This window comes from Vigna unguiculata, chromosome 11, assembly GCF_037176805.1.
Source record: "Vigna unguiculata cultivar grain cowpea cultivar isolate G323 ecotype 2 chromosome 11, ASM3717680v1, whole genome shotgun sequence".
NCBI classification, from domain to species: Eukaryota; Viridiplantae; Streptophyta; class Magnoliopsida; order Fabales; family Fabaceae; genus Vigna; species Vigna unguiculata.
In genome coordinates, this window is record NC_140802.1 from 15041988 (window position 1) to 15055138 (window position 13151).

The following is a 13151-nucleotide window of genomic DNA, read 5'->3' on the forward strand; positions in this document are numbered from 1 at the left end:
TAGAGTAGAAAACAATTTATCATACAGTATTTACACACAATTTCACAGTTCAAGATGCACATGTCAACCAATCATGTTATGACTTTTCAACCAATACACTAAGACTCAGACACGACTCATCCGGATACATATAATTAGTCGGATTCAGCGGATGCTTGCACTTGTGGTGGACTTTCCTGCTCTACCGAGCTAAATGTTATAATGTATCAACCCCCACACACAAGGTTAGCCCTTAATGAGTTTCAGGCCTCCTGCTACTCTCACCACTAGAGTCAGTACGCTCTATGTGAGACTAACTGACTCTTTAGAGTGTCAAGATACAACCTTACCTTGAATCCTTACTAAATTATATAGATGGGGCACCACCATGAACTCCCACTAACAGAGATCATGGAATTACGTCTCGACCAACTAAGGCACCACCATGAGATCTCACGGGAATTACGCCCTAACCAATGAGGCACCACTAAGAAACTATCGTGGAATTACGTCCTAACCAAACCAACAACATATTCCATTAATCAATACAACTCTCATGCTCATACTCAATTCATGATCACATATATAACAAACCGTTCATTCATATTCCATACTAAGATCCTGCTAAACTCATCATTCACCACCCCTAAACCATCTTTACTCATGCATATTCACCAATCTCATGCCGTAATATAGTAATTCAATCAAACACATGCCAAACATTCAAGAATAAAGAGATATCAAAACAAGGACGCACTCTCGCCCAGCTCCTCGCTCAGGCAGAAAGCTCTCGCTCAAGCGAGCTCCTTTCGCTTAGGCGAGAGCTTGACAAACAAGAACAATGGCCTTCTGCTCATTCTCACTTAGGCGAGACTCCCCTCGCTTGAGCGAGACATTCATTCGCTCAAAACAGGGTTGGTCGCCTGAGCGACAACTCGCGTAAAAGAGTCTGAGCGAACCTCTATTAATCTCGCCTAGGCAAGATACGCTCGGTTGGGCGAGAAAACCAATACTCACCACTGTTCTCTCGTGCAACAGTCACACAAACGCAATCCCAACGGCTCAAAAGGCATTTTCATCAACTCACAGTAGCATACAGACCATACATTCATAGAATAGCAGCAAAGCAAGCAGGAAACGAACTAGACAAGTGAACCTTAACTTCCCTTACCTGGAAAGTGCTAGCCAAGAACTTCGACACCCAAATCGTGGAGCACAATAGCTCAAGGAACAACTTCGAGAGCTGGAAAACAGTGGAACACATTCAAAATGGGTTACCAAGGGGAACCCTAGTTAGACTCATGACCACAAAGCTGTAAAGAAACAAGGTACGGAGGAGAATCAACTTATGTGAGCAGAAAATAATGGAGTTGAGCGAACTCGAAGAGGAAGGAAGTCCAAACCCTAGCAGAGCTTCTAAGGGCACAAAGAGAGGAGTAAGGCACTATTTTTGGCAAGTGAGGGCAAAAAGGAGAGATTAGGCTACTTTAGGGGCCTTGGTACCCTGGCCAGCCTTTAGGTCCATATGCTTAGGATGAGCCCTTAAAATTAAGGCAGAAAAATGAAGGAATAAAGTGGGCCTTACAATATACATGTTATAATCACCATTTGTGTAACTACTAAATCTAAACTTTACATTTATTTATTTATTATTATTATTATTAGAATTATCATTACAATTATTTGTTATGCATCAATATTTACTTATTATAAATTCAATGTATTGATAACAATATTAGTATTCTTTGTATTATTATTATTTCTATTGATAGTATTTGAATAAGTAGTATTAGATTTAATATTGAATTATTATTATTATTATTAATAACAAATTATTATTCAAAATTTGAAGAAGTATAACTACACATCACTAATAAGTTATTGTGAATTTTATAATTACTACAAATAAATTCATATCTAAATATTATTTTTTAATCTTAATATTTATCATTCTAAAGAAAAGAATAGTGATGACAAAAAAATAGTAATATTTTAAATATTAGATTAAGTATTTATATTTATAATTTTGTTAACAAATTTTAGCATCTATTTCGTTTTGTATTTATTTTGTACGAAATTCATGATCATTGTGAATATATTTGAAGGATTAAAATATTTATTTTTACGATCAATAATTATATGATTTATTTTTAAATTTTTTTATCAATTGGCCAATTAATTTCATTAATTGTTTTTAACTTTCTGAATAGGTTGTTTTTTATTCCATATGTTTTGAAATCTTCTAAATTTATACAGTTGCAATAATTCATAATTATATGATTAATTTCTAAAGATGTTATATCAATGCGTTGATTTCATTAATTATTTTAAATTTCTTTAATTATGAATAATGTTTTCTATCGGTAATTGATGATGCTTAATTAGTGTAACGTCCCATTAAATAGATAAATTTAATTAATATAAAACATCACATACTTGAAACATCCAAAGAGTATGGAGTTTAGGGTATGAAAGTTCACAGTTATTCAATCATACCAACACTGGAAACAGAGGCACTACATTGGCTTGAACAAAAATAAGAATTTAATAGTGGCTTAAAAGACTAGCCCATAAACAGGGGTTTTACAAAAGTAAAATAAAACTTCTTCAAACGTGGGCTCAATAGTAAGCCCAATACCCATCCACGATCATCAAGCTGCAGCGTCCCCATTGTCACTATGATTGCTAGGGGTTCCCACATCTGCTCACATCAATGAATTGATGATCATCACAAAAGGAGAAAAACCACACACAAACATACAAGCAAACAGAAGGGTAAGTTAGAGTAAAAAGATTCTTTTATCATACAACTCAACATGCAATTTAAAGTTAAGAATACATATCAAGCATCCAAGCATATGATTTCAAACAAAGTTAGGACTTGAAGACTTGGTTATCCAAATACATATAATGAGGCACCATCACTAAACCCTTGTGAAATTACCTCCTGGTCGTGAGGCACCACCACGAAACCTTCATGGGATTACGTCCTTACATGAGGCATCATTATGAAACCTTCGTGGAATTACATCCTGGCCATGAGGCACCACCACGAAACCTTCATGGAATTACGTCCTAGTTATGAGGCACCACCACGAAATCTTCGTGGAATTACGTCTTTACATGAGGCACCACCATGCACTCTCACCACGAGGTTCATGGTATTACGTCCATTATAAGAGGCACCACCATGAACTCTCACCACGAGGTTCATGGAATTACGTCCATTATAAGAGGCACCACCATGAACTCCCTCTATGAGAGTCATGGGATTACGTCCTACCCATACCTTGTCCATGTCTCACCAATCAAATCATAGAGTTCCCATGCATACCCATCTCATGTCAATATATATATATATATATATATATATATATATATATATATATATATATATATATATAAATAACCAACCATAAAAACATATATCATACCAAGTGTAACACCCCGATAGGATATTACGGATTTAAATAATAAAATAAAATCTCATTGATTATAAGTCCATTTCCCAAAAACGCGGGAAATTTAAACAAAATTGTAACCGTAACATAAGTCAAATGTTCACAAATATTCTATTACCAAAATTTACCAAAGTTCAGCATAATTAAAGTTACATCAAAAATCTTCAAATAAAAATGCTTTCAAAAGCCCAGGCAGTCCCTGCTCTCCGCCTCTAGGTATCTCCTGCCTCACTTGTCAAATCATCTGCTCTCGGATAACAAGTTATCCGATCATCGTCACACACACACAGATAGGGTGAGCTATGCACAACATATAAATATATACATGAAATAAATATGTCACCCATCCCAAAGAAAATCACATCACTAAAGTGTTTCATTATTTTATAATTACCCATTTCCTGATCTCATAGTCCTTCATGAGTCATATACATGATCTAGGTCCTGGGACTTCACTGTGCTCCCACGAAACTAACCCATTCATGGTCCAACCCTATGAGCCTATCCTGCTCATAGTCCTGCCCTACAGACTCCTCATCTGTAGTAAAACATCCAAGCCGCTATCGCTCGGACCATGGCACGCACGAAATCATTATACTATGGACTCTTCGCCTAATAGCAACCGACGGGAACATAACAATTCCTTGCCCATCGTGCGACCGACGCATGTAATCACCATACTAAGGACTCCTTGCCACTTAGCAGCCGACGAGAACTACACAGTTTCATGGCCATCATGCGTCCAACCAACAAGCACATCCCAGACCCCTATTGGACTTAGTCCTTCAAGCCCAAACACCACAAACACATGCATACAACCTCCTATAATTAGGAAAAAGTAGTCAAACCAACACATAAAGTACAAACAATCATGGCAATTTGCATAAAATTGCTTAAGGCAGGGACCCTCGCCCAAGCTAAACCTTTAGCCTCGCTTAGGTTAGTCCACCTCGCTTGAGCGAGCTTAATACAATGGTTACTCTACGTTGTCTCGCTTAGGCGAGCCCCTCTCACCTGGGCGAGTCGCACCTTCGCTCAAAATAACACACAGACCTCGCTTGGACGAGGATTCAACAAAAAATGCACCAATTCACTTCGTGCACTCGCTTAGGCGAGCCACTCTCGCTTAGGCGAGAGTGTCCATCGCTCAGAACTCAAAACTTCTCGCCTAGACGAGTAGTCGCGCTCAACAGCCCCAAGTTTCCTCTCGTCCTTGCTTAGGCGAGCCAATCTCGCCTAAGCGAGATAACATGTCGCCTACCCCTAACTGGGTCGCCTGAGCGAAAAGCTAGAGCCAAAACCCTGTCAAAGCTTCTGCAACTCTCGCCTAGGCGAGAGAGACTCGCTTAGGCGAAACTTGCAGTATTCCCCTCCTGTACACGCGCGAAAACAACCAAAAACCACACCCCAAATGCAATTCAATCATTGCCAATCACCCTATTTCATCAAGTCATCACAGTAACATGTTTTCAACAGGTTTGCATCACTAAAATTTAAGGTTTGGCCAAAGTCAACAACAACAGTACCAAAGCCCTCTTCCAATTAATATAAACCACCCAAAAGAGGCTTTATACACAACAACCCATCCAGAAACTCTCAATCACAGTACATATAATACCACAATCATACCACAAAGAATCCAATTAAGCATAAAGACGCAGAACCACATGAAAAATTCGTACAATTAAACCCAGCACCCCTAACCTGTAATTTCTGGAATACAAATCAACAACTCCCAAAACCCTCCTTCTCACCTAAAATTTGGCTTTTATAGGTGTCTTAATAATGGGTCTAAACACTAAAACGAAATTGGGCTTAATTGTGGTTTTAATTCCTATTCATTGTTAATTATATGGTGGTTTTCCAGCCCCTGCTAGGTTTACATTTGCCTCTTCACATTCAAACCACAACTAATATTTAGCAAAAATAAAGATTAATTTCCTGTCTATCGAGGTTTGAACCCATAACCTTCCATTCCTAAGGCCAAAGCACAACCACTATGCCAATTCACATTTAGTGATAACCATTATAATCCTATAATTATGCTATCACTCACTATTCACAGATATATTAACAAAATGATAATAAATCCAATAACACACAAAAATTGGCATACATAGGACTTGAACCCAAGTCCTATCACACAATTAAAGTACTCTTAACCACTTGAGCTAGTACTTTTCTACGTCACAACAAACAATAATTAATGCCATAAAGGTTCTTTCTACCCGCATCTATTAATTAATTATTTAATTAATTAATTTTCACGGGTCTTACACCAAGCTCATGCCAAACACATCAAATTTCAGCCCATACAAACAGATATTTCATGCATATTCACATGCTTCATACTTTAAATAGGGTACTCTAACCAATCATACAACCAACATCTAAAAGAAATGAAAAGGAACACAAATTCATGCTCCAGTCTTGCTCAAGCTAAGGACCCTCACTCTGGTGAAAGAGATCTTTCGCTCAAGCTGCAGGTCCTCGCTTAGGTGAGAATGCCAACAGAAAACACAGTAGGGTTCACGAGTTCTCGCTTGGGCTACAACTACAACAAAATACCTCAAGCTCCCATGTGTTCTCGCTTAGGCGAGCCCCTCTCGCTTGAGCGAGATGACCCCTCACTCAAAATGAAAGCTCCCCGCCTGAGCGAGAGCTCAAGCAAGAACCAGGGCCAGCTTCTGCTATTCTCGCCTAGGGAGACAAGCTCGCTTGGGCGAGAATATCAGTTCTCGCCATTGCCTTATGCATACAAGCCGGATTCAATCCTAGGAGCACACATCATACATTCCTTACACTATCAACAACACCATACAAGCATTTAAGCACAAAAAACAGTCCAATCCCAGGGAAAATAGTATAAAAACACGAAACCCTAACTTCCCTTACTTTTTTAGAAAGCTACTGTGAGGGGTTTGGCACAAGCAGAAAAGACACCCAACTTCTAGAACAGATTCGCGAGCTGGAAACAGTGGAATATGTTTAAAACGGAGTTACCCAAATGAACCCTAGCTGGAAACAAGACAACAGAGCTAGAAAAGAGGAAAGTATCAGATGAGAAATAACTTACGCGGGAGAGAAATGGGTTTGAGCGAACTTGACAAGGGTGGAGATCAAACCCTAGCAGAGCTTGTGACTATAGTTTCTAAGAGGAAGGAGGGAAGCTAATTTCTGAAAAGTGGCAACAATCAGAGTGTTAGGCTGGTTTAGGGGTTTTAGACACCCTATGGGCCATCCTAGGCGCAATAGATTAGGGCAACGCTTAAACATTGGGCAGAAAATAAAATGGGCCTTACAATTAGTAAATATATTTTATTTTAAATTATTCTTTTAGTTATTAGTCAACGAATATTGAATTAAATTTTATTAAAAATATTTATTACTTTTATATATAATGTTAGTTTCAATATTAATTTATTTTTATAATTATCGGGAGATAAATTGTTTTTATCATAGTAATTCTATTTAATTTTGAACAAATATTGGTTTTGTGTTTTTATATTTATGCTTCGGTTAACAAATTTTAACATCAATTTCGTTTATATTTATTTTGTACGGGATACGATGCACACAATATATCTACAATTGATTTTATTTTAACAAACGATCCAACTATACTCACTTCATTTTAATATAATATAAAATTAAAAAATTTAATTATAAATTTTGCTTATAACCAATATTGTTTTATTAAACGTAATTAATAATATATTACAATGATTAGTATTAATATTAGTATTAATAAATATTTATTATTATTAGTATTATTATTATTTTACCTTATTATTATTATTATTGTTAATATGTTTATTTTATTCCACTACTACTTTATTTTTATTTTTTTTATTATTTTGTATCATTATTAGTTTCACCGGTGCAAAAAAGCAAAACGACAGCGATTATTTTTAACTTTTGGTTTCGGGTGCGCACCCGAGGCATATATTGCCGAGGTAAAAAAACACTACTTTATGCCTCGGTTATCAACCCGAGTCATATTTGAATCGTTACTGCCTCGGTTCTGATTCAACCGAGGCATATTAATTATTAAAAAGAATCGTTATAAAACCCACACCTCACTCACTTTCTTTTCTCTCACACACATGGGACCCACACCCCACACATTTTTTCTGTTTCACGTAGCACTCATAAAACACACACTATTAACTTCTACACTCTTTCTCTTCTCTCTCCTAGGGCCTCACTACACCACTCTCTTTTTCTCATTCACGCACACTACACTCTATCTCTTTTTCTCATTCACATAACCCACCATCACACACTCCTCTTCTCTCACAATCACACACTCTCTCATAGAACCCGCACCATACACCCCACTAACCTTCACTAACCCACACAAAACCCTCACTTTACTCACTTTAATGCACCACTCACACTCTCATCTCACTACACCCACGACCCAACACTCACACCTCACTAAAACCCAACACACACACACACACACACACACACACACACACTCATTTCTTACAGTACCCACACCTGCATAATTTGTGCACAAGAAAAAAATTATTTACAAACTCAATCTTCATCAAACTAAAAACCCAATTTCTACCATATATCTTAATAATCTTAAATTCAAGATTGAAAATATAAGAACACACAAAAATGCAGAAAATTAAATCAAGGCAAATCCAAAAACAACCCAAAACGTAAAAATGAACATACAAAGGAACATGATTAAATAGAGGCAATGCTAGCAGCAACGGTGGTGCAGGCAGACTGAACGGAAAGGTGCAGTGGATGTTGGTGATGGTTGCTCGAAGAAGAAGAAGATGCAATGGCTCCTCGACAGTGCAGTGATAGTGCAGCGGCCCCTCGATGGTGCAGGCAGAATGAACGCCGCAACGGAACAACGGTCATGGTTGGTCGAAGAAGAAGAAGATGTAGTGGCGTCGAAAACCTCCTCGACGGTGCAGGCGGCACGAAGGGCTGGCGCACAGTGGAAGAGTGGACTAGGTGTGCGGCGCTCAGAGAAGAAGAAATGCAGAATGTGTGCTGCTGCGGTGTGAAAAGATTTGGGTTTTTTTAACCCTACGAAAGGATACTGCCTTGGTTAATTAGAAATTGAGGCATAGTGGCTTGCTCATATGCCTCTGTTGGCAGGAGGAGCGATGCAAAAGTCATCTACTGCCTCGGTTATAAAAGAACCGAGGCATAAAAGGATGTAAAAAATTTCAAATTCTGGGAAAGTGGGAATTGTCAAAATTTTTTAAGCTATATGCCTTAATTAGAATAGCAACCGAGGCATAAAAGTTGACTTTAATTATAAAAATGCCATCGCGTGTTTATATGCAGCGGGTGTACAGGAACTGAGGCATATACTACGATTTAAAAACTCTTAAATGTACTTGGGTTTTATTATTATTATATTAGTATTGTTGTAACCAATTTTAAAGGAATCGATTAAAAAATATAATATGTTGTTATTCCATCTAACATAATATCTAAGATTATTTGTAACCAATTTTGATGTAATCCATTAAAAAGAATAAAATGTTGTTTTTCCATCTAACAAAAGTTATTACATAATTTTGAACAAAAGATTGAAGAGTCAATATATTTATGAGTACTATGATTGATGTTATAATTTTATTTAATAATTATACTTTATTTTAATATTTTTTCAATTATTAATGTTATTTTTACTATTGTTATTTGTTACTATAATTATGATTACAGAGCTGGAAAAATGTAGCAGAACAGATTTAAACAGGTTTATTAGTACAACCCTAGTTGGAACCATGAAGAATAAGTTGAAGGGAAAAGACCATGAATTGAGAGCAACTTACATGAGCGAGGAAATGAGTTAAACTGACTTGAAGATAAAGATGTCTCAAAACCCTAGCAGAGAAACAAGATCAGGAAAAGGGGAGATTGTTTTCTGAAACTGGAGTGAAATGAAAGGGGTTAGGGCAGTTTAGGGTCCTTGGCTCTCAATGGGCCAGCCCTAGGCCCAGCTGATTTGGGGTAGCCCCTATAATATAAGGACAGAAAATAGTTGGGCCTTACATTTTCCCCAACAAGAAAATTTTCGACCTCGAAAATGAAGACTTACTAGGAAAATAGATGTGGATGTGACTTCCTCATTTCCTCCTCTAACTCCCAAGTGGAGTCACCGGTCCTCTGGTCCCAGATGACTTTGACTAGACTGACTGGTTTTCCTCGACGCTCCTCAACTTGGCTATCCTCTAACACCATGGGTGGTATTTCCATAGTGAGATCCTCCTTGATCTGTACATCCTCGGCTTCCAGTACATGAGATGGGTCAAAGACATACTTTCTCAATTGTGACACATGGAACACCTGATGGTGATTCGCCAACTAAGGAGGCAAAGTTATCTCGTAATCCACCAGCCCAATCCTCCTCGAGATCTTATAAGGGCCAAGGAACTTAGGACAAAGCTTCCTTGAGCGAGGAGCCTTTCCCACACCAGTGGTTTGGGTCACCCTCAAGAACACATGATCTCCAGCCGCAGATTCCAAAGGTCTTCTCCTGCAGTCTGCATGAGCCTTCTGTCTACTCTAAGAAGCCTGCATCTTATCCCTCACCATTCTCACCTTCTTAGTGGTCTGCTCTAACAACTCAGGCCCAACCAATACTGCATCCCTATCCTGATACCAACATAAAAGAGTCCTACACTTTTTGCCGTAAAGAGCCTCATATGGCGCCATGCCAATGCTCGCATGAAAACTGTTGTTGTAGGTGAACTCTATCAAAGGTAGGAATTCATCCCAAGCACCCAAGTGATCCAGCACATATGTTCTCAACAAGTCTTCAAGCGACTGGATTGTCCTCTCAGATTGTCCATCAGTCTAGGGATGATAGGTTGAACTCATGGTTAGCTTGCTACCTAAAGCACTCTGCAAGGTCCGTCAAAACTGGGAAGTGAACTGCAAATCTCTATCGGAGACTATACTCAAAGGTACCCTATGCAACCGCACAATTTCTTTAATGTACAATTGAGCCAACTTGGCCATAGACATCCTCAAGTTCATCGCTAAAAAGTGAGCACTCTTGGTCAGTCGGTCCACTATGACCTAGATGGTATCATGCCCTCTAAAAGTCCATGACAAATGGGTTACAAAATCCATACCGATGCTATCCCACTTCCACATTGGTATTTCCAAGGGCTGTAGAATACCATCAGGTCTTTAATGCTCCACCTTTACCTTTTGGCAGGTCAGACAAGCAGACACGAACTGTGCCACATCCCTCCTTATACCCTGCCACTAGAAGGTCTCATTGAGATCTTGGTACATCTTTGTCATGCCAGGATGCAAACTAAGACGACTCTTGTGCCCTTCCTCAAGGATTAACCTTTTAACCTCTGCGTCATTTGGTACACACACCCTACCCTGAAATCTCAGTATACCATCACTTCCCAAAGTGAAATCCTTAGCTTCATCTAACCCAAGTTGTTCCATTACTCCTTTCAAACTGGCATCCAACAATTGTCTTTCCTTGACTGAGTTCAAAAAGTCACTAGATATAGTCAGGGTACTACATCTAATAAACTCAGATCCCAATTCTACATTCAGCTTCATGTCTCTGAATTTTTCTAGTAACTCCACCTCCTTGATCATAAGGTGTGCAATATGCACTGTCTTCCTACTCAGGGCATCTGCCACTATGTTCGCTTTCCCTGGATGATATAGTAGCTCCTTCTGATCAAATAAATATTTGAGACTCTTATGGTCGTTAAATACTGGAAATTGAGCACCGTAGAGATGGTGTCTCCAAATCTTCAAGGCAAACACTATGGCTGCCAACTCCAGGTCATGAGTGGGGTAGTTTCTCTCATGCACCTTAAGTTGCCTTGAAGCATAAGTCACCGCCTTCTTCTCTTACATCAACACACAACCAAGTCCCAGATGAGAGGCATCACAATAAACCTCAAAGGGTTTACCGACATTTGGGATAACCAATATAGGAGTACTCGTCAACCTCCGCTTAAGCTCTTGAAAGCTTTGCTCACACTTATCGATCCAAGTAAAAGGTTGATCCTTTCAGGTAAGTTGTGTTAGAGGCGCCACTATCTTGGAGAATCCTTCTATGAATCTCCTATAGTAGCCAGCTAAACCCATGAAGCTCTTTATCTCCGTTGCTGACTTGGGACATTCCCACTTTCACACTTTACCACTACCTCAACCTTTGATGGGTCCACTGCAATGTCCTGTGCAGATATCATATGGCCCGAGAATTGTACCTCATCCATCCAGAATTCACACTTAGACAGTTTAGCATATAGTTGTTTCTCCCTCAGAATACCAAGCACTAACCTTAGGTGCTCGACATGCTCCTCTTGGTTCCTAGAGTAGATGAGAATGTCATCGATGAAGACTACGACAAACTTATATAAGAACGGTATGAAAATCCTGTTCATATAATTCATAAACACAGTTAGAGCATTGGTCACACCAAAAGGCATGACCACATACTCGTAGTGGTCATATCGGGACCTGAAGGCCGTCTTTTGCACATCATCCGCCTTCACTAGTATCTGATGATATCCTGACCGCAAATCAATCTTTGAAAACATCGATGATCCATGCAACTGATCCATCAATTTATCAATTCTCGGGAGAGGATACTTGTTCTTGATGGTCATCTTGTTTAGTTTCCCGTATTCCACACACAGGCGTGAACTCCCATCTTTCTTCTTCACTAATAACACTAGCTCTCCCCAAGGCGAAGTACTAAGTCATATGAATTGTTTCCCCAATAACTCCTCCTTTATCTGACCTTTGAGCTCCACCAACTCTGCCAAAGCCATACGGTATGGAGCCATCGACACTAGACCGGTTACAGGCACCAGGTCAATTGAGAACTCCACCTCTCTACTAGGAGGCAATCCTGGTACTTTTTCTAGGAACACGTCCTCAAACTCATGCACCATCGATATAACTAACATCCCTTCCTCTTTCTCTACCTCTAGATGAGTGAAAATTATGAAGCATATTGCACCGCCTTGAATCTCCTTCATGATCGCTTGAGATGTTAATAACTCAGGCTCCTTTGAGTCAGAGAACAACAACCTCTTCTCTCGACAATCTATAAGAATGTGATTGGCAGAGAGCCAATCCATCCCCAAGATCACCTCCAATTCTTGTAGAGGTAGGCATATAAGATTCACCTTGTATCTATGCCCTTCCACCTCCACTGGACACCTAGCACACAAGGACGATGTCTTGACCAAACCCGACGTCGGAGTAGATACCACAAGCTCACACTGTAGTTCATACACCGACAGACCCAAACCTTTCATACATGCATCTGACACAAAGGAGTGTGTCGCTCCAGAATCATACAATACACAACAATCCCTTCCAGCTATCACACAATACCTCATAACAAGGTTACCAGAACCTGCATCCTCTGCTCTTGTCATAGCGTAGACTCTACCCGATGCTTGAGGCCGTTGCCTTTGTTCCTCTATTGGTGCTGAGTAGAAGTCTGAACTGGAGGTCGTGCCATTGCCCTAACAAGAGAGGGACAGTCCTTGCCAAAGTGGCCTTCCTTTCCACAGTTGTTACATCAGCGATAACCCTCCATACGTGGGCAAACGCTACTTAGATGGGGGCCTCCACACTTGAAGCACTATACTTAACCCTATTGTGTGGGGAAGCTCCTAGACCCCTGAGATTGATGGTGGGGTCTGTCATATGGTTTCCGCCTCTCCTCGT

General features: G+C 39.4%; 1 protein-coding gene across 1 annotated transcript; it reads right to left on the reverse strand.

The window, feature by feature from the left end:
• Positions 1–12169: 12169 nt before the first annotated feature.
• Positions 12170–12856, reverse strand: LOC146881555 (uncharacterized). Its single transcript, XM_085669233.1, has one exon. It carries the CDS (start codon positions 12854–12856, stop codon positions 12170–12172), a length of 687 nt encoding a protein of 228 aa, XP_085525359.1.
• Between the last annotated feature and the right edge of the window lie 295 nt (positions 12857–13151).